Here is a 23,814-nt window from a genome sequence, read left to right as displayed (position 1 = left end):
GCCGTGGACCGGACATACCAATGTTGGAGAAATGTAAGTCTTCCAAACTCGGTAATAAATCTTTCTAGACACAGATTTGCGAGCCTGCAACATAGTATTAATCACTGAGTCAGAGAAACCTCTATGACTAAAATCACTGAGTCAGAGAAACCTCTATGACTAAGCACTAAGCGTTCAATCTCCATACCTTCAAATTTAATGATTTGAGATCCTGATGGAAAAATGGGCCTTGAGATAGAAGGTCTGGCCTTAACGGAAGTGGCCAAGGTTGGCAACTGGACATCCGAACAATATCCGCATACCAAAACCTGTGTGGCCATGCTGGAGCCACCAGCAGTACAAACTAATGCTCCATTATGATTTTGGAAATCACTCTTGGAAGAAGAACTAGAGGCGGAAAGATATAAGCAGGTTGATCACACCAAGGAAGTATCAACGCATCCACTGATTCTGCCTGAGGATCCCTGGACCTGGATAGATACCTGGGAAGTTTCTTGTTTAGATGAGAAGCCATCAGATCTATTTCTGGAAGCCCCCACATCTGAACAATCTGAAAAAACACATCTTTGTGAAGAGACCACTCTCCCGGATGTAAAGTCTGGCGACTGAGATAATCCACTTCCCAATTGTCTATACCTGGGATATGGATCGCAGAAATTAGACAGGAGCTGGATTCCGCCCAAGCAAGTATCCGAAATACTTCTTTCATAGCTTGAGGACTGTGAGTCCCACCTTGATGATTGACATATGCCACGGTTGTGACATTGTCTTTCTGAAAACAAACGGTTCTCTCTTCGGAAGAGGCCAAAACTGAAGAGCTCTGAGAATCGCACGGATTTCCAAAATATTGATTGGTAATCTCGCCTCTTGAGATTTCCAAACCCCCTGCGCTGTCAGAGATCCCCAGACAGCTCCCCAACCTGAAAGACTCGCATCTGTTGTAATCACAGTCCAGGTTGGATGAACAAAAGAGGCCCCTTGAACTAAACGATGGTGATCTAACCACCAAGTCAGAGATAGTCGAACATTGGGATTTAAGGATATTAATTGTGATATCCTTGTATAATCCCTGAACCATTGATTCAGCATACAAAGCTGAAGAGGTCTCGTGAAAACGAGCAATGGGGACCGCATCCGATGCTGCAGTCATGAGACCGAAAACCTCCATGCACATAGCTACTGAAGGGAATGATTGAAACTGAAGGTTCCGACAAGCTGGAACCAATTTCAGACGTCTCTTGTCTGTTAGAGACAAAGTCATGGATACTGAATCTATTTGGAAACCTAAAAAGGTTACCCTTGTCTGAGGAGTCAAATAACTTCTTGGTAAATGTATCCTCCAGCCATGTTTTCGAAGAAACAACACTAGTTGATTCATGTGAGATTCTGCAGAACATAAAGACTGAGCAAGTACCAAGATATCTTCCAAATAAGGAAACACCGCAATACCCCGTTCTCTGATTACAGAGAGTAGGGCACCGAGAACCTTTGAAAAGATCCTTGGAGCTGTTGCTAGGCCAAAAGGAAGAGCAACAAATTGGTAATGCTTGTCTAGAAAAGAGAATCTCAGGAACTGATGGTGATCTGGATGAATCGGAATATGAAGATATGCATCCTGTAAGTCTATTGTGGACATATAATGCCCTTGCTGAACAAAATGCAGAATAGTCCTTATAGTCATCATTTTGAATGTTGGTATTCTCACATAACGATTCAAAATTTTTAGATCCAGAACTGGGTGAAAGAATTCTCCTTCTTTGGAATAATGAACAGATTTGAATAAAACCCCAGACCCCGTTCCTGAACAGGAACTGGCACAATTACCCCAGATACCTCCAGGTCTGAAACACACTTCAGGAAAGCCTGAGTCTTTTCTGGGTTCACTGGAATGCGTGAGAGAAATAAACTTCTCACAGGCGGTCTTTACTTTGAAACCTATTCTGTACCCTTGAGAAACAATGTTCTGAATCCAATGATTTTGGATTGAATTGATCCCAACATCCTTGAAAAATTGTAATCTGCCCCCTACCACCTGAGCTGAAATGAGGGCCGCACCTTCATCCGGACTTGGGGGCTGATTTAGATCTTTTAAATGGCTTGGATTTATTCCAGACTGAAGAAGGCTTCCAATTGGAAACTGTTTCCTTAGGGGAAGGATCAGGTTTATGTTCCTTATTTTGTCAAAAGGAACTAAAACGGTTAGCAGCCTTAAATTTACCCTTAGATTTTTTATCCTGAGGCAAAAAAGCTCCCTTCCCCCCAGTGACAGTTGAAATAATTGAATCCAACTCAGAACCAAATAATTTATTACCTTGGAAAGAGAGAGATAGCAACATTCCAAGATTTAAGCCATAAAGCTCTTCTAGCTAATATAGTTAAAGACATATATCTGACATCAATTCTAATGATATCAAAAATGGCATCACAAATGAAATTATTAGCATGTTGAATTAACTTAACAATGCTATACACATTATGATCTGATACTTGTTGCGCTAGGGTTTCCAACCAAAAAGTTGAAGCAGCTGCAACATCAGCCAAAGAAATAGCAGGCCTAAGAAGATGACCTGAACATAAATAAGCCTTCCTTAGATAAGATTCAAGCTTCCTATCTAAAGGATCTTTAAAAGAAGTACTATCTGCCGTAGGAATAGTAGTATGTTTAGCAAGAGTAGAGATGGACCCATTAACTTTGGGGATCTTTTCCCAAAACTCCAATCTATCAGACGGCAAAGGGTACAGCTTCTTAAACCTTGAAGAAGGAGTAAAAGAGGTACCCAGTCTATTCCATTCCCTAGAAATTACATCTGAAATAGCATCAGGAACTGGAAAAACCTCAGGAATAATTACATGAGGTTTAAAAACTGAATTTAAACGTTTACTAGTTTTAATATCAAGAGGACTATTCTCCTGAATATCAAATGCAATCAACACCTCTTTCAATAAGGTACGAATATACTCCATGTTAAATAAGTATGAAGATTTGTCAGTGTCAATATCTGAGGCAGAATCTTCTGAACCAGATAGATCCTCATCAGAGATAGATAAATCAGAATGTTGTCGGTCATTTAAAAATTCATCAATTTTATGAGAAGTTTTAAAAGACCTTTTACGTTTATTAGGTGGTGGTATGACAGACAAAGCCTTCTGAATAGAATTAGAAACAAATTCTCTCACATTAACAGGAATATCCTAAGCATTAGATGTTGAAGGAATAACAAGAGGTAATGGATTACTACTAATGGAAATATTGTCTGCATGTAAAAGTTTGTCATGACAACTATCACAAATTACAGCCGGAGGTACAGTTACCACAAGTTTACAACAAATGCACTTAGCTTTGGTAGAACCGACACCAGGCAGCAGGATTCCAATAGTGGATTCGGAAACAGGATCAGATTGAGACATCTTGCAATATGTAAGAGAAAAAATAACATATAAAGCAAAATTATCAATTTCCTTATATGACAGTTTCAGGAATGGGAAAAAATGCAAACAAAATAAGCCTCTGGAAACCAGAAGCAAAAATACATGAAGACTTAAATAATGTCAAAAGTCTGGCACAAGTATGACGCCCACAACTGCCAAAAACGTCTGCAACAAACACGAGCGTCATAGATGACGCAACTACGTGAAAATTATTGGCGCCAACTAAGACGCCGGAAATGACGAAATTACGTCAACGTAATTCTCGTGCCAAAAAAGTCTCGCGCCAAGAATGACACAATAAATTATAGCATTTTGCGCACCCGCGAGCCTAACAGCCCGCAATTCAGAAAAGAAAGTCAATTTGAAAATTTCAGGTAAGAACATTTTTTTTTTTTTTTTTTAATGTGCTTTTCCCAAAATGAAACTGACAGCCCGCAATTCAGAAAAGAAAGTCAATTTGAAAATTTCAGGTAAGAACATTTTTTTTTTTTTTTTTTTAATGTGCTTTTCCCAAAATGAAACTGACAGTCTGCAAAAAGGAAAAAATACTGATAAACCTGAATCATGGCAAATATAAGTACAAACATTATATTTAGAACTTTACATATAAAGTGCCAAACCATAGCTGAGAGTGTCTTAATAAAGGAAAACATACTTACCAAAAGACACTCATCTACATAAAGTAGATAGCCAAACCAGTACTGAAACGAGAATCAGCAGAGGTAATGGTATATAAGAGTATATCGTCAATCTGAAAAGGGAGGTAGGAGATGAATCTCTACGACCGATAACAGAGAACCTATGAAATAGATCCCCGTTAGGATGACCATTGCATTCAATAGGTAATACTCCCTTCACATCCCTCTGTCATTCACTGCACTCTGAGAGGAACCGGGCTTCAGCATGCTGAGAAGCGCATATCAACGTAGAAATCTAGCACAAACTTACTTCACCACCTCCATAGGAGGCAAAGTTTGTAAAACTGAATTGTGGGTGTGGTGGGGGTGTATTTATAGGCATTTTGAGGTTTGGGAAACTTTGCCCCTCCTGGTAGGAATGTATATCCAATACGTCACTAGCTCATGGACTCTTGCCAATTACATGGCAGAAATATAGGTTTTCCAAACCTGATAATACATGTTCCTTGAAACAGACTTATAAGCCTGCAACATAGTGAGAAGTCAGAGAAACCTCTATGACTAAACACTAATCAATTTCCATACCCCCAAATTAGTAATTTGAGATCCAGATGGAAAAATAGCCCCTACAACAAGAGGGCTGGCCAATGAGAGAGCGGCCAAGGATGGCAACTGGACATCCAAACAAGTGGGGGTTAGCAATGTAGGTTAGATAGCAATATTGTAAGATAATCTGTTCACATCTCTTAAGTGAACATTTATAAATGAGGCACAACGAATTATACAAGACTGATACTCAATACTCACCACACTGCTGTTTACTAGCAAACTATCTATTGACATCTGCTAAGGAATGCGGAGTTAACCTATATTCTCTCTTCTGCTTGCAGGTATGTGAATTGGGTCCCTGCATTCAAATCCTGCCTTTTCCCCTGTTTTTGTGTCATCTGTATTTCAAGCCTCTCTTTTTGGTATGTGAATTGGGTCCCTGCATTCAAATACTGCCTTTCCCCTGTTTTTGTGTCATCTGTATTTCAAGCCTCTCTTTTTGGTATGTGAATTGGGTCCCTGCATTCATATCCTGCCTTTTCCCTGTTTTTGTGTCATCTGTATTTCAAGCCTCTCTTTTTGGTATGTGAATTGGGTCCCTGCATTCAAATCCTCAAATCCTGCCATTTTCCCTGTTTTTGTGTCATCTGTATTTCAAGCCTCTCTTTTTGGTATGTGAATTGGGTCCCTGCATTCAAATCCTCAAATCCTGCCCTTTTCCCTGTTTTTGTGTCACCTGTATTTCAAGCCTCTCTTTTTGGTATGTGAATTGGGTCCCTGCATTCAAACCCTGCCCTTTTCCCTGTTTTTGTGTCATCTGTATTTCAAGCCTCTCTTTTTGGTATGTGAATTGGGGCCCTGCTTTCAAACCCTGCCTTTTTCCATGTTTTTGTGTCATCTGTATTTCAAGCCTCTCTTTTTGCATTTGTCTGTATAATTAATTATGTATTTGCTCTGCTGATATCTTGCCTTTATCTATGTGATGTTCAAACCTTGCAAATACTTGTTTTAATTACTACATTTATAATTTCACTAATGGTTTAACCACAGCCTCCCCCAAATTCTATTGTCTGTTATTTTTAAATTATCTAACCCTGAATCAAATTTTCTCAATTGGCCATTTGACTGTCTTTGATCAGGTCATTACCTAATTTATTGCATTCAGCTGAATGTTCTGGCCTATACATTTAACACTGCTATGGGGAAAGCAATGTAGGTTAGATAGCAATAGTGTAAGATCATCTGTTCAAATCGCTTCAGTGAACATTTATACGTGAAGCACAATGAATTATATAAGAATTGGACAAGCAGTGGACAAGGAATAAGGCAATAGCTGTTTTAATACTGAGTTTTATACACTTTTTAACTATTCTGTAAAAATTCTAAATATCTTCATATTCCTTTTTGCCACTTTTTGTCTGTTTAACAAACTACTTTACTCAATTACTCCTTACCTCTCACCACCTGCACTGCTCACTAGCCCATCTCCCTTAACCTCACCTTACTTTTGTATTCATGAACTAACAACTCTCTCTGCCCCTTACAACTCATCACAAAAACAGTCTCACTACTGCAAATCCGCATCTCATCTCATGTCACTCTCCCTTTTGCTCATACTAGCTGCTGGCGACATCTCTCCCAATCCTGGTCCCCCACAAATTCCTTGCCCTGCACACCCATGTGTGCCCTTCAATAGACTTCAAAAACAAAACTCTGGTAACCTTAATCTTATTCCTCTTGCATCTAGAGCCACCACCCCCTTCACTTGTGCACTATGGAACTCTCGCTCTGTTTGCAACAAACTCACTTCTATCCACAACCTCTTTATCTCCCACTCTCTCAATCTTCTGGCTCTCACAGAAACCCGGCTCTCTCCTTCAGACACTGCTTCCTCTGCTGCACTGTCATATGGGGGTCCCACTTCAGCCACACTCCTAGGTTTGACAATAGACAAGGAGTTGGTGTTGGTATTTTACTTTCCTCTCGTTGCACCTTTCAATAAATACAGCCCTTCTCTTCCCTCACATTTTCTTCATTTGAAACACACATGATTAGCTTATTCTCTCCCCTCTCTATATGCGTTGCAGGGTTGGATAACCTTGGTTCGTCACAAATTGGTGGGCAGCGGTGTAGATAAAACATTTTTATTCAATTTTAGTGCTTGTGGATTTACTAGTGTGAAAACCCCGGTACTAAAAGAAATTGTTTCTTACAATTTCCAAAGGCTAAAACTCAGTGCATTATAAAGTCACACATTGCAAACAGTTCCCTATTCTCTGTTTTTCTTTTCTATTTTATTTTTGCCATGGAATTATACGAGCAACAGACTAAAGAAGCATTGGCACTCTTATGCCAGGAGCATGATATTCCAACACGTGGAAAGAACAAAGATGTACTAATACAAGCGCTTGTGGAATATGATAACAGCCAAATCACACCAGTTGAGGTCTCAGGAGAGATGTCTGCAGTTGGGGGCAGCGATTCATCAGGATCTGGGGATCCATTGGACTGTTATTTGCAAACTGTTCTTAAACATATGGGCTCAGTGGATGCAAGTTTGCGCATGGAACTGATTACAAAATTTTATGATAGTGAGTCTCTGGCAGCTGAAAGACAGGCGTCTCTGGCAGCTGAGAGACAAGCTGCTGAACGACAGGCTGCTGAGGCTGAGAGACAGGCGTCTCTGGCAGCTGAGAGAGAGGCTCTGGCAGCTGAAAGACAGGCTGCTGAATGACAGGCGGAGAGAGAGTATCAGCTACAGCTTGCACGGTTGGAGAGAGGGATGGTCTCACCTGCTAGTGAACCTAGAGACCCACCTGCTCCCCGAGTGCGGGCAGAGAATTTTCCCACTCTGGAGAAAGATGGAGATGTGGATGTATTCCTGCGTAGCTTTGAGAAAGTGTGCAGACAGTTCCAGTTGCCAAGGAAGCAGTGGGCCAAGTACTTTACCCCTGGCCTAAAAGGTCCTGCACTGAAGGCGTTTGCTGAACTACCCCCAGAGTTTGATCAGGACTATAATTTGATTAAAGCTGCACTGCAGAGGAGATATAATCTTACTCCTGAGATGTACAAGAAGAAATTCCGTTCTCTGCAGAAAGGTTTGTCAGAGAGCTATACTACAGCTGTTGGGAACTTGAGGACAGCCATTAAACAGTGGGTCAGAGGATTAAAAGTTGCCACTATGGAGGAGCTGGAAGATCAGTTAGTGAAGGAGAAATTTATGCAGCTGTGCCCAGCAGAAGTTCAAGAATGAGTTTTGGACCGTAAACCCATAACAGCATTGGAAGCTGGTGAGCTGGCTGATTTTTACACAGCCAACAGGTCACCAGAGAATGGGAGAAAATCCTTTTCCAAGGGGGGATCCACCTGGAAAGGAGCTGCTGCACGACCCGCCTTCACAAATCCTGCTGTGCGTTTGTTTCCTGTGTCTATTCCCTCTGGGAAAGGAGGGGCGAGTGCTGCATCTGGGCAGGGAGATAACCGCAGATGTTTTGCTTGCAACAAAGTGGGCCACATCAGCTCCACTTGCCCAGATAGGATTAACTTGGAGCAATCAGCTGGAGGGGGTAATCCCTCAGAAGTACCAGCATCTGTTTTGTTTGTTACTCGTCCAGAGGAAAATAACCATGAGAACTTGCAACCTGTGACTGTTGGAGACAAGGTAACCTTGGGGCTTAGGGACACAGGTACAGAAGTGACTATTGTGCGTCCAAAGCTAGTGAACTCTGAGAACATTATTCCTGGAAAGACTCTAGCAGTTAAAGGGATCGGGGGAATGAAACTTGCCGTATATATTGATTGGGGAGTGGGGAGAGGTTTAAGAAATGTTGGGGTATCTGAAAATATTCCTAATGATGTTTTACTCGGTACTGATTTGGGTAGATTGTTATCTCTTTATGTGTCTGACAATGCTACATGTGACCTAGTGACATTAGTTGTAGACCCTTATGTGAAAAGGGCTGTGTGTGAAAATGCTCAGAGACAATATGACCAGGAGGGAGGACAGAGTGCATGTGTGCAAAGTGCTGTGCCTGAACTGGGGGTGTCTGTGCTGAGAGGTGAACCTGTAAGAGGAGAGAATGACTTGGGAGCACGACAGACAGACTGTGTGTGTCTTCCTGTACTTAAACCAGCAGTATCTGCAGAATTACAGTTAGCTGTACAGGGTGAGACTGATGGGGAGAAAAGCAGATAGACTGTGTGGGTCTGTCTGTGCCTGAACCAAGTTTAACTGTACAGGGAGAAACTGTTTGTGATAGGAGGCAGATGAGTGGGGAGTGTCTGTCTGTGATTGAATCAGTGGATTCTATAGAAGGAGGTGAGATTGACGGGGGAGAGAATGACTGGGTGACTGGGCCGCTGGATGATGTGTGCCAGTCTGTGCCAGGGCCAATTCCGTTCCCTGTGAAAAGACATAATATTTGGGATAAATGGCAGAAGGAAGATGTGTGCTTGTCTGCACCAGTGTCAGAAGGATCCCAGATTCTGTGTAAGGACGCAAAGTGGCAGACTGACTGTGAGAGAGAGCAGGGGGGCAAGCTAGCCCACTCTATGACAGAAGCAGCAGAGCCACATATTTCAGAGTGTGTGGGAGAGGAGGGTACATGATACTCTTTGAGGGACCCCCAGAGTGAGTGTGAAAGATTGTGGGTGACAGAGACCCCAGTAACCTCAGCTGTGACCTATAAACAGACTGCACAAACTAGGGGACAGAGACTGACACAGACTGCAGGCACAGGGGGGGGGGGAGTACAGAGAAGTGTATTTACACAGCCCCACAGTGCCAGTCAGCAAATACAGTGGTAGGCGTGCAGCCTCAGAGTCCCCAGCAGGCTCAGCAGCTGGGACCCACAGTGAAGAGGAGGGGGGGGAAGTTAGTCAACCCCCTACCAACCATAACAGAGTGCAGGAGTACAGGAATTCTACTCCAGTGGGAGGGCAAGAGCCCATGGTAGTTAAGCAACAACTGACAGCACACAATATGTTCAGAGAGCACACCATAGGTAGCAAGACCCTAGGTTTCCCAGGCACCTCTGTAACAGGGGATGATGTGTTATTCAGGGATAAGATGCAAGCCTTATTGGGGGAGGTACCTGCAAAACCCAGAGATGCCATATTCCCACAAAAACAGTTGCAGGATTTTACTGCCAGAGAGGGAATATATGAGATGGGGCAAAATGTTCTGGTACTAACACCCATTAGGCAGAACCAGCTACAGGCTGCGTGGGAGGGGCCCTGCAATATATTCAATCAGTTGGGTAGAGCAACTAGTGTGTCACTTTTAAAAGGAGGGCATCCTGCTGGCAAAACTACTATGTGCAATTTGTCTGGCAATGGCGTTATCACCGCAAGGGGAAGCTCTCTTTGATACGCATCGGGAGTGGCTCGTAGCCACCCCTTTTTGTGTCTCTTATTGGGGGAGGTGTCAAGAAAACCTCAGGATTTAGCTAAGAAGGAGTTAATTCTGTGTAGCTTGAACTCAAAACAGTTATTTGTTTTTCAAGAAGAATTGTGACTTGTGTTTTCTTTGAAGTGCCAGGAGCTTCATAAATAGCTCCACCAAGTGTTATTGTGTATGCATTGAGTCATAAAGCCACTCAAGCTCTTAGTTCCAGAGATACACAGGATAGAGTTTATGGCTTAGGCTGTCAATAGAATGCATGATGCAAAACAGGGCCTCACAAAAACTGACCAGGTCACTAAAAGGACATTGGTATATTATGTATATATGTGTTTAAAACTGTTATGACATTAAATGAAGGGAAATCTGTCATATCTGTTATCAAATTGATTCTCCCAATGAAACTAGGAGATTCCTGATAGGTATATATGGAAGTGGAGTTACCTAGCAGAAATTATAATGGATTGTATAATTTCAGGCAAGAACTTAGTCTATTGAAGGTCATAAAGACAGGGGGGTTTCTTAGCCCGCCCAGGAGGGCGTGGTTAGGCAACCTGATCTATGGGAAATAGGTATAAGAATCTTATTTCTTAACAATAAGATTGTCATTCTTACAAGGAGAGCTGTTCTACAGAAGTAAGGAGCCATCATTTCCATGCCAGCCCCTGGCACAGATCTTGAAACTAGGAAAGTATTCAATTCTGTTTTTCTCCTTTTTATTATTATTTTTTTTTTTTTAAAGTTTTAAATCCTTTATTTATTTTTTGTTCAGAGTAATGTTTTTTTGTTTTTTTTTGAAAATAATTTTTTTATTGAGGCAAGAGGTAACAATAAAACAAAAGATATGTCCAGATACAAATCAGATTTGATGAAAACAGCAGGTCTTAAGACATTAACATATCAGTATAACTACTATACCTAGCCCACAGAAATGATAAATGCATGCTAGTGAAAGCTTGAGCTACACAAAGTGGCAAGCAAGGTAGTAAGAAAGTAGTCTCTGACAAGGGTTATAACAATATGTCCGGGTTATGGGTTATATATTGTGTGATATATGGAGTTAAGAATAAAAGAGATTTATATGTAATAGATATGAGCAACTGAAACATATACTAATGAAGCCTCGTTTTATAACCTTTAACATAGAAAAAATAAGAATAGTCCCCCATTTTTCTATAGGGAGTATAAAGTAGTTTATCTACCTAGTACAAATTGGGGCAAAATGGGGGGGTTAGTACAGTGGCTTTATTTGGTGGAAGGGAAGTTCAGCGGACAAGAGCCGCCCTAGTTGGAAAAGAAGGGAGGGGAGGGAGACGGAGCTGGCTAAAGTGTCAGTCTAGGGGAGCCTTTGAATCTTTAGAGGTTTTGGATACAGAATAAGAGGATGTGACTCCTGACGGGATTATGTGTACTAGAAGGAAAACTGATGTTTGCTGAATGCTTGTCTTTGGAAAGTAATAAATAGTAGTGGTAGGTGAAAAGGAGGAATATTCACCTGGGTTTGAGGGAGGTGATATTATAAACCCTGATAAGCTAATTATGGTGTTTCATCATTGCTTCACTAGAGAACTAAATGAGACATGTGAAAGAGAGGGGAGCCAACAGTTACGGTGGTCCTCAGCAATAGTGCAGAATCAGCCTAGATATAAAATAGTAGGGCCAACTGCAGATGTATAAGTGCTAAAACACCCACCAATGCTAGAGGTAGATAATACATATCCTAGTACCATTAACAAAAGGTTCTTCTATGTTGTAAAGGAGTTGATTTTTATAACATAAGGTATTGATCTTATATAGTCAGGTGTAACCCTCACAGGTAGAGTCATCAATAAGGTAAATCAAGAGGACAACTTGAGACCTGTAGAAGAAAATAAATAAATCTGATAACCCAGTTTAACATGAAAGGGAAATATAGAAGGTTAGGACCGTAAGAGTATGAATCTATCCCTGGAGTGACCGACTAGTATGCTTCTGTCTAACGATATGAATGAGTTGCATACTGACTGTAGATCCCTTGTAATGGGGCTATAATAATATTGGTAGTTCAGGAAATGGGACTGTGTAATTAAGCATTGGGGGGTATCACTATGAATCTACAAAATAGTTTGAGATTAATGCATAAGTAGGACTCCATGTTATTAATTTATGACTAAAAGGTATAGTGTGAGCGGAGTAAACGGTAATTAGGAATAGGCTAAGTGCCCTAAGATAAAGATAAGCTATTAATTCCAATAGGTGGCTATATTAAAAGGTGAATGTGGGGGAGGCTTATGGTAGTAATGTAGTCTGTAGCTACAGTAGCTTATTAGCGAAATTTAGTATAATAACAAGTCTAGTGTGGGGTAAGTCTCTCTATAGCTGTGTGGAGAGAAAAGAGGGTATCTCTACAATACTAGAAATAGGAACAATAAAAGCAGACAAACTAGTAACCAAAAAACACAAATCATGAAACATTTTCATCCAGATATACATAAACAGGGAGCGCCAATTTAAAATGTCCAACATGTAGTAGTAGAGATAGGTAATAACAAAAATAAATCTAGTTTAGCTCCTATCAATAGTATGGTGGGTTTAAGGTAATTTTCCTCACTGTAGGAGTAGTAAAGGTAGGTAGAAACATGCTGCAAGTGAGGGGAGGCTACCTGGAACCCAAACTCTGTTACGCTTGAGGAAAAGGCTGTCATAAAAAGGTATATGGTAATGAAGGTTATATTTTGTTGAACATTTTAGCCTAATTAACAATTTTAGGTGCAAATGAGAGAATGAAAACATAACATGTTAACTGAACTGGATCCTCAGGAAGTCTCAATAACAAAGAGCGCTTTAGTATAAAACAGGGGGCTATATCTTAAGTTCAGCTGATAGGTGTCATATGGATATTTCCCCTAGAGGAGTACTATAAAAGTAATGAAAAAGCGACATTGTTCTAAGGAACACTAGGTCCCATACCAGTCTCTCAGACTAAATGAAAATGGAATGGGGTAGTTCACAGTATAAAGTTAGCCAATCCCAGCTCTGCAAGTCTTGACTCTCAGGGGAGTGGAGCGTTCTGATAGTTTCAGAGTTGGAAGATCACCCATAGAGGACATGTCATGGTGCACCAGCATATGGGGGGTCCAAATGTTGTAGGATGAGGTGCCTCCTGTAGAACTCTTTACCCTCAAGATTAAGACCTCACTTTCAGAAGGAAAAGTCAATTGGGACGTGAGCTCTTCAGAGAATAGGGGATCCAAACTACATTGAAGGCTTTGAATAGGGGTGACATTTTTAATTTGCTTAGAGCTTTCAGGGACACATATAGAAAGATCCTCTCTTGTCTCCAAATGACCACTTGTATCATGGTCTCCCACAAGCAGATACTCGGCATATGGGTCATCCAGCACCTCTAGAGAAAATAAAGAACACTTAGGAATGTCACCGTACTCATCATATCCATTCTGGGTTGGATTGGTGGTAATTCTTAGAACCTGGATAAGATCATCATGCTGGTGATCTAACTTGGCCAGTAACTTTCTTAGCATGTTGCTAGCAGAAGCCTCCATATTGAGTGGGGGAGTCATAACGAACATGGAACGGCTCAAGAGACATAAAACAAGAATTTTAAGTTCTTCTAAATCTTATAAGGGACCCTTGAATTGACCCTTCAATGTAAATAATATCTCTTAGCTGATACTCTCCTTCTTCTACTCTGTTATGTCCTCTAGGTGGCAGTGTTCAAATGGTTATAATGTATATGTCTGGAGTGTTGAGCCAAACTACGTGGAAGTTTCAAAAAGCAGAAAGCAAATTGTAGTCGGCTCTTGTGAAGGTGAACTACAAACAGCTGGGCTCATAAGCTTACATGCTATGGGGTTTTAGTGGATAAAACCTGAAAATGTACCTGAGAAATTGAGATAATCCACCTTCCAAATGTCTAAAATCGTAGAAAATAGAGAGGAGATGAATTCCATCTAAGAACGTATTTAAGATACTTCTTAATTGCTAAGGAACTACGAGTCCCTATTGTTGATTGACATATGACACATTTGTGATATTGTCTGTCTGAAATAATAAAATGAAAAAGTTCTCTTCTAAATGTGGCCAGGCCTGAAAGAGCTCTGAAAAAATATAGATTATAAACCTCGCTTCTTGAAGTTTCGAAACCCCTTGTGCTGTCAAAAGACCCTCAGACAGCTCCCCAATCTGTAAGACTTGTATCCATTAAGAATACAGTCCAGGAAGGATGAATAAAAGGAGGCCCCCTGAATAAAATGATGATAGACTAATCACCAAAACAGAGAGAGTAGAATGTTAGGATTTAAAAATATCAACTGTGATATCTAAAAACAATCCCTGTATCATTAATTCAGTATGCAAAGCAAAAAGAGATCCCAGATGAAAAACGAGCAAAGGGAACAAAGCCTGATGCTACAGTTATGAGACCTAAAACTTTCATGCACATAGCTACTGAAAGAAATGTTCTAGACTGTAAGTTAGACAGGCTAACGCCCCTTACAATTGACTTATGTCTGCTAAAGACAAAAACATGAATACAGAATCCATCCAGAAACCCAAAAAGTAGTGACCCTTGTCTGAGGAATCACAAAACTCTTTGGTAAATTAAATCCTCTAACCATGTCTTGAAGAAACAAAACTTGGTTGATTCATGAGGGATTCCACAAAAATAAAAGTCCATATATTTGAATACTGCACTTTCATATGTATGTTTTGGGTACTTGTAAAGCGCATCTAATCACCAGTAAGGGACTTAAGCTGCTGTTTATTTAATCAACCTTGAAAAGGATGAAAGGCTAAATGGACCTCACCGGGAATCGAACCTGCAACCCTCAGGTTGCTACAGAGTTTAGCCACTGAACTGACAGATTAGGTACATTTGTAAAGTGCTCATTATTAAAATGGCGGGCCACTGTTGAGTCCTTATCATAATTTTTTTATATCCCTGAGATGTTCTCTCCATCTATAACAGACCTCTCTATTTATAGGCATTTTGAGGTTTGGGAAACTTTGCCCCCTCCTGGTAGGAATGTATATCCCATAAGTCACTAGCTCATGGACTCTTGCCAATATGAAAGAAATGGATTTATCCGGCTTTAATAAAAGAAAAGTTTAAGCTAATACCAAGATACCATCCAAATAAGGAAGCACCACAATACCCTACTGTCTGAAGACAGAAAGAAGGGCACCAAGAACCTTTAAAAAGTTGTCACTAAACCAAATGGAAAAGCGAGAAATTGGCAAAGCTTAAAAGAAAAACTCAGAATCCACAAGTGGTCTGAATTAAATAAGATATGAGGATAAACATCCTGAAAAATGTAGTGGGCATGAAATGACCTTAACAAAAAGGCATAATAGTCCTTATAATCACCAACTTAAAAGTTGAGACTAACAAAACAAAATAAAAGTTTTCAGATCCAAGAATGGATTGAATAAACCTTTCTTCTTAGGGACAAAGAATAGAATTGAATAGAAACCCCAATCCTGTTCCTGCAAAAAAAAAAAAAAAAAAAACTAGCATAATCACTCCTGAAAAAAAAAAAAATCACAGAGTGTATTGAGAAAGAAAGATTCTTCCTAGTATAGAATTTGGACTCAGTTCATCCAAAAACAATTTAATCTGCCCCCCACCAGAATGACTGGTTTGAGAACCGCACCTTCATGTAGTCTAATAACTAGTAATTTATAAAGTGTTTTTCTCCCAGAAGGATACAAAAAAACACTTCTTCAGTGCTTACACTCGGAGTTAAACCAAATTAGCAGCTGATAAAAACAGTAGTTATTATTACCCAAATAAATGGTACACAATAAATTGACCTCAAAGGTCAAAGGGCTGTATTAACCCTCCCGGGAAATGAATCTATGATCCTTGGATCTAGAACAAGCGTTTGTAGTCAGGACATTCACCAACTGATCTACATCACCGGACTAAATGTAGGGCAGAAAAAAAAAACTCCAAACCTCCAGAAATAATGGAGATAACAGAAATCAAACAAATTATTATCCTAACAAGAGAGAGATAATAAAATATATTTGAAACCATAATAGATATAGTAAACATAATTAAATGTATATATCTAAAGTAAATAAGCAGAGTTATATACTTAAGAATCTGAAACTGCTTATGCTAACTGTTCAGCAAAGGATGAGAGAACAGTAATGTCAGCCACAGATAAAGCTGAGCTAAAATATAAACAGTATGTGAATATGCTCTACTAAGGTTATATTCAAATTCTAAAGAATCCCGAAAACAAATACCAATTTCCATAGAAAAAGTAGTACAGTCCCAAAAGGGAATCAGAATAACCATTCTCTAAAATATAATACAGATAGTATATTATGTAGGAAAAAACCTCAAAAGCAAAAATGTTAAAATCCAAATTTGAAAAGGACCCATCTGTCCTTCTTAGGCACACTGAGGAGGAAATGGGTCTCAGATCAGTTAGAGAATCCCCATTACCAATGAGTAGATCTGCACTTCATAATTCACCTCATTCCATCTTGGAGTAAAACAAAAATGGAGGATACAGAGTAAGTATGAGGGATTTAAAGGGACACTGAACCCAAACAAATTTTTTCATGATTCAGATAGAAATGGATTTATCTGGCTTTAATAAAAGAAAAGTTTAAGCTAATACCAAGATACCATCCAAATAAGGAAGCACCACAATACCCTACTGTCTGAAGACAGAAAGAAGGGCACCAAGAACCTTTAAAAAGTTGTCACTAAACCAACTGGAAAAGCGAGAAATTGGTAAAGCTTAAAAGAAAAACTCAGAATCCACAAGTGGTCTGAATTAAATAAGATATGAGGATAAACATCCTGAAAAATGTAGTGGGCATGAAATGACCTTAACAAAAAGGCATAATAGTCCTTATAATCACCAACTTAATAGTTGAGACTAACAAAACAAAATAAAAGTTTTCAGATCCAAGAATGGATTGAATAAACCTTTCTTCTTAGGGACAAAGAATAGAATTGAATAGAAACCCCAATCCTGTTCCTGCAAAAAAAAAAAAAAACTAGCATAATCACTCCTGAAAAAAAAAAATATCACAGAGTGTATTGAGAAAGAAAGATTCTTCCTATAGGAGGTCTCATTCTAAAAATCTATTCAAATCCTAAGTATAGAATTTAGACTCAGTTCATCCAAAAACAATTTAATCTGCCCCCCACCAGAATGACTGGTTTGAGAACCGCACCTTCATGTAGTCTAATAACTAGTAATTTATAAAGTGTTTTTCTCCCAGAAGGATACAAAAAAACGCTTCTTCAGTGCTTACACTCGGAGTTAAACCAAATTAGCAGCTGATAAAAACAGTAGTTATTATTACCCAAATAAATGGTACACAATAAATTGACCTCAAAGGTCAAAGGGCTGTATTAACCCTCCCGGGAAATGAATCTATGATCCTTGGATCTAGAACAAGCGTTTGTAGTCAGGACATTCACCAACTGATCTACATCACCGGACTAAATGTAGGGCAGAAAAAAAAACTCCAAACCTCCAGAAATAATGGAGATAACAGAAATCAAACAAATTATTATCCTAACAAGAGAGAGATAATAAAATATATTTGAAACCATAATAGATATAGTAAACATAATTAAATGTATATATCTAAAGTAAATAAGCAGAGTTATATACTTAAGAATCTGAAACTGCTTATGCTAACTGTTCAGCAAAGGATGAGAGAACAGTAATGTCAGCTACAGATAAAGCTGAGCTAAAATATAAACAGTACGTGAATATGCTCTACTAAGGTTATATTCAAATTCTAAAGAATCCCGAAAACAAATACCAATTTCCATAGAAAAAGTAGTACAGTCCCAAAAGGGAATCAGAATAAACATTCTCTAAAATATAATACAGATAGTATATTATATAGGAAAAAACTTCAAAAGCAAAAATGTTAAAATCCAAATTTGAAAAGGACCCATCTGTCCTTCTTAGGCACACTGAGGAGGAAATGGGTCTCAGATCAGTTAGAGAATCCCCATTACCAATGAGTAGATCTGCACTTCATAATTCACCTCATTCCATCTTGGAGTAAAACAAAAATGGAGGATACAGAGTAAGTATGAGGGATTTAAAGGGACACTGAACCCAAACAAATTTTTTCATGATTCAGATAGAGCAGGCAATTTTAAGCAACTTTCTGATTTACTCCTTTTATCATTTTTCTTTATTCTCTTGGTATCTTTATTTGAAAAGCAATAATGTAAGTTTAGAAGCCGGACCATTTTTGGTTCACAACCTGGGTTGTTCTTGCTGATTGGTGGATAAATTCCCCCACCAATAAACAAGTGCTGTCCAGTGTCCTGAACAAAAAAATTGGCTGGCTCCTTAGCTTAGATGCCTTCTTTTTCAAATAAAGATAGCAAGAGAACGAAGAAAAATTGATAATAGGAGTAAATTAGAGAGTTGCATGCTCTATCTGAATCATGAAACAAAAAAAATTGGGTTCGGTATCCCTTTAACCCCTTAAGGACCAACGACATACAGGGTACGTCCTACAAAAAAATGTCCTTAACGACCAAGGACGTACCCTGTACGTTGTTGGTCTCTTCAAGCGGTGGACGCGATCCTGATTGCTTCCAGACGTTTTCATGTTATTGCAGTGATGCCTCGATATCGAGGCATCCTGCAAAAACATTATCTAGCAATCCGATGCAGAAAGAGCCACTCTGTAGCCCTCTCTGCATTGGACATCGATGGCCATGATCGTTGGTAGGTGGGAGCTGATGTGGGAGGCGGGTGGGCGGCCATTGGTGTGGGTTATGAGCCAGAGGGGGCCGGGATCAGGTAAGTGAACGCCGGGGGCGCGCACACGGGAGGCGGGTGGGGGGTAACCACTACACTATGACACATTTAAGTAACAATAATTAGATAAAGTGGGATAGAGGAGGGAGGGAAGCTTGATCGAAGGGATCTGGGAGGGGGTGGGGGGTTGGCTATTGAGGGGGGGAAGCTACACTACAGAAAAATATGGAAAAAAAAAAGATTTTCTGGCAAACTGGGTACTGGCAGACAGCTGCCAGTACCCAAGATGGCACAAAATAAGGTAGAGGGGGAGGGTTAGAGAGCTGTTTGGGGGGGATCAGGGAGGTTGGGGGCTAAGGGGGGATCCTAAACAGCAGAATATGTTTTTTTTTTTTTTTTTTTTTTTTTTTTTTTAAAAATAAAAATACCTTTTATTTTAGTACTGGCAGACTTTTTGCCAGTACTTAATAAGGCGGGGAAAATTGTGGCGTTGGGGAGGAAAGAGAGCTGTTTGAGAGGGATCAGGGGGTGTGATGTGTCAGGTGGGAGGCTGATCTCTACACTGAAACTAAAATTAACCCTGCAAGCTCCCTACAAGCTACCTTATTAACCCCTTCACTGCTGGGCATAATACAAGTGTGGTGTGCAGCGGCATTTAGCGGCCTTCTAATTGCTAAAAAGCAACACCAAAGCCATATACAGTATGTCTGCTATTTCTGAACAAAGGGGATCCCAGAGAAGCATTTACAACCATTTGTGCTATAATTGCACAAGCTGTTTGTAAATAATTTCAGTGAGAAACCTAAAGTTTGTGAAAAAGTGAACAATTTTTTTTATTTGATCGCATTTGGTGGTGAAATGGTGGCATGCAATATACCAAAATGGGCCTCGATCAATACTATGGGTTGTCTACTACACTACAGCTAAAATTAACCCTAGAAGCTCCCTAATTAACACCTTCACTGCTGGACATAATACACATGTTGTGTGCAGTGGCATTTAGCGGGCCTTCTAATTACCAAAAAGCAACGCCAAAGTCATATAAGCAAAGTGCTACTTGTATTTATTGCCATATAACTTGCAAAAAAAGCAAAGAACATGTAAACTTTGGGTATTTCTAAACTCAGGACAAAAATTTGAAACTATTTAGCATGGGTGTTTTTTGGTGGTTGCAGATGTGTAACAGATTTTGAGGGTCAAAGTTAGAAAAGGTGAGTTTTTTTTCCATTTTTTCCTCATATTTTATAATTTTTTTATAGTAAATTATAAGATATGAAAATAATGGTATCTTTAGAAAGTCCATTTAATTGCGAGAAAAACAGTATATAATATGTGTGGGTACAGTAAATGAGTAAGAAGAAAATTACAGCTAAACACAAACACCGCAAAAATGTAAAAATAGCCTTGGTCCCAAATGGTCAGAAATCAGAAAAGTGCTGTGGTCCTTAAGGGGTTAAAGCTCTAGTATGTTGAGGTGTTTCTGCCTTCTTCTAGTGGACTGGAGGGTATTTCCCACATATGATATCTTGTGGACTATGATAAATTAAAATTTCTTTTTATGCAACTGATCAATTTAGGACATAATTCTGCTAGGTCTACAAAAGCGCATCCCAAATCACACACCATCTCACAGATGCTGAAAAAGATAATACTGAAGAAAGACAATCAGTAAGAGGAACAAGTGTGTCCAAGAATGTGAAATATTTGAAGCATATCTCAACAAAAGTTTCAACCAAAAGGGAAAACATGTAAGGAAATGGTTTAATCACCAAGATTTATTGAGTTTGCCTAATGGAAAGTTCTTAGAAGACTTAAATGTCAGAAAGGAATTTACTAGCCCCAGTATAGTTTAATTCAAAAGAAAAAAACACTGGCTCCTATTAAAAGCAGTCTTGGGATAGATAAGAACACTAATCAGAAAGACTATTCTACTTGAGGGTCAAATAAGACATTGGACCCTATTTATTAAGCCGAAAAAGAAGCTTTTGGGCCCCAGTGTTTCAGGTTAGCCCGAACTGCTAATTAAGTAGCAGCGGTCATAAAGGGATATGAAAATCAGGTGTGTATGCTTAGGAGCCAGCCCATTTATTGAGCACTATATGGCAGCCGTTTTGCAAGAATGTTATCCATTTGAAACAGCACTAGATGGCAGCACTATTTCCTGTGATGTAGTGCCCAGAGGCCTACCTAGGTATCTCAACACAGAATATCATGGGAACTAAGCAGATTTGATAAAATAGGTAAATTGGAAACATTTTAAAAATGTCATATCCCTTTAAGACTGCTGCATAACCTCTCCCCGTCACCTAAAGTGTATGCTGCCAGTTTGCAGAGAGGGCCAGCAGACATGTCCAAGGTAGTGAACCATCTCCAGCTGACCTTTGTTAAATGGAGCCCATTATCTGCATAAGAATTGAAAGCCATAATCAACAGTTGAGAAATATACCCATAACAAGCAAAAACTGCAGCTTTAATGCAGACGCCAATTTGTCACACTTGCCTTACCTTCTAGTTAATGTAGTTAAATCTGCTCACTGATAGTAATTAAGTTATACAAATTTAAAAAGAATACAGAAGTTAGATGGGCACATTAAATTATATAAACTTTATCATCACTTACCCAGTCATAGGAAAGGATCCAGCAGCCTCTAGCAATTCCTAGGATTATATTTAATGTACGGCGTGGGCTTCCAGCAATTACATGTGTAGTAGTTTTACAAACATGATCCGAAAACACAAAGCCTCCAAACTTTTTGACTACTTGTATAACAGCGTTCTGCTTCCTAAAGTCACAAACAGAAAAGAATATTGATTTTTAACTTCTTAATGACATTATCTTTTGGTAGATCACTTAAAACATTACCTACTACAAACTTTTTTTTTTTTTTTTAACAAAAAGTGGAAAAATGTGGACAAACCAGTAATTGTGATTGGCAGAGAAATTATATTGGTGAATCAGATTCTTCTTGGCCAGGATATATCTAAAAGTTCCCCTTGTTTAATATTTGGAATTACTCAAGGAAACACCGCTATAAAAAATAAGCAAAACTTATCACTTGAATGTCAAATGAGTCAAAATTGTGTCACCTGACAGTAATTGTATTAATTCTAAGTTGAGCAGTAGGGTATCTGCTTTAAAATTAAAAACAGTAGGATCTGTATGTGTGTATACAGACACTGTATATATATATATATATATATATATATATATATATATATATATATATATATATATATATATATATATATATATATATGAGACCTTGCGCTCCCCCACCTTCCGTTTGAGGATGCCCCACAGATGCTCAATAGGGTTTAGGTCTGGAGACATGATTGGCCAGTCCATCACCTTTACCCTCAGCTTCTTTAGAAAGGCACTGGTCATCTTGGAGGTGTGCTTGGGGTTGTTAGCATGTTGGAATACTGCCCTGCGGCCCAGTTTCTGAAGGGAGGGGATCATGCTCTGCTTCATTATGTCACAGTACATGTTGGCATTCATGGTTCCCTCAATGAACTGTAGCTCCCCCATGCTGGCAGCAATCATGCAGGCCCAGACCATGACACTCCCACCACCATGCTTTACTGTAGGCAAGACACACTTGTCTTTGTACTCCTCACCTGGTTGCCGCCACACACGCTTGACACCATCTGAACCAAATAAGTTTATCTTGGTCTCATTGGACCACAGGACATGGTTCCAGTAATCTATGTCCTTAGTCTGCTTGTCTTCAGCAAACTGTTTGCAGGCTTTCTTGTGCATCATATTTAGAAGAGGCTTCCTTCTGAGACGACAGCCATGCAGACCAATTTGATGCAGTGTGTGGCTTATGGTCTGAGCATTGACAGGCTGACCCCCCACCCCTTCAACCTCTGCAGCAATGCTGGCAGCACTCATACGTCTATTTCGCAAAGACAACCTCTGGATATGACGCTGAGCATGTGCACTCAACTTCTTTGGTCGACCATGGCGAGGCCTGTTCTAAATAGAATCTGTCCTGTGAAACCGCTGTATGGTCTTGCCCACCGTGCTGCAGCTCAGTTTCAGGGTCTTGGCAATCTTCTTATAGCCTAGGCCATCTTTATGTAGAGCAACAATTCTTTTTTTCAGATCCTCAGAGTTATTTGCCATGAGGTGCCAGGTTGAACTTCCAGTGACCAGTATGAAAGTGTGAGAGCGATAACACCAAATTTAACACATCTGCTCCCCATTCACACCCAAGATCTTGTAACACTAACGAGTCAGATGACACTGGGGAGGGAAAATGGCTAATTGGGCCCAATTTGGACATTTCCACTTAGGGGTGTACTCACTTTTGTTGCCAACGGTTTAGACATTAATGGCTGTGTGTTGAGTTATTTTGAGGGGACAGCAAATTTACACCATTATACAGGCTGTACACTGAATACTTTACATTGTAGCAAAGTGTCATTTCTTCAGTGTTGTCACATAAAAAGATATAATAAAATAGGGGTGAATTTACTTTTATGGGATACTGCATATATTTATTTTTATATATATATATATATATATATATATATATATATATATATATATATATATATATATATACTACCTACTACTGCTCATGTATCCCTCATAACAACTTACATATGTAACATTTATGATAATCTTCACATTTGTATATATGAAAGTTTCAAATAAACAAATTGTGTGCCTGTGGTCTCCTTATTTTTGAAAAAAATTTAATCAATTTAGATGTTTAACTAAAATAACAACTTTATTGTGCCAGCCCTTAACATGTCAGGTGGTATTCAGCAAGAAATGCTTTCTTTTTTAATTCCCTACCCTATTTCCCCCCAAAAAAATCATCTCAAGGACTTCACCAAATTGGTACCAGTGGATATCATAACGAGAAGGCCAAACAAAATATATTTGTTCCAGCACGATGCATACACTTGACTTGAAAACTTGTTTTGTCTGTGTCAAAGGTGATGCCTGGGTACCGGTTATCATCGTATCTTCACTTCCATGGGTTGTGTATTGTCTGCTGGTTGTGTAGGCATTGGGATGTTCTGA

At 39.4% G+C, this 23,814-nt stretch overlaps 1 protein-coding gene across 1 annotated transcript in view; it reads right to left on the bottom strand.

Moving 5' to 3' along the window:
• MCPH1 (microcephalin 1) overlaps positions 1–23,814 on the bottom strand; it is a 1,050,284-nt gene that overhangs the window by 524,565 nt on the left and 501,905 nt on the right. Inside the window, exon 11 of the mRNA XM_053710372.1 lies at positions 21,397–21,559. Coding sequence (XP_053566347.1) covers positions 21,397–21,559 — 163 coding nt within the window. The remainder of the gene's footprint in view (positions 1–21,396; positions 21,560–23,814) is intronic.

The sequence above is a fragment of the Bombina bombina genome, chromosome 4 (genome assembly GCF_027579735.1).
Source record: "Bombina bombina isolate aBomBom1 chromosome 4, aBomBom1.pri, whole genome shotgun sequence".
Lineage (NCBI taxonomy): Eukaryota > Metazoa > Chordata > Amphibia > Anura > Bombinatoridae > Bombina > Bombina bombina.
This window is presented reverse-complemented; position numbering and strand designations above follow the sequence as displayed.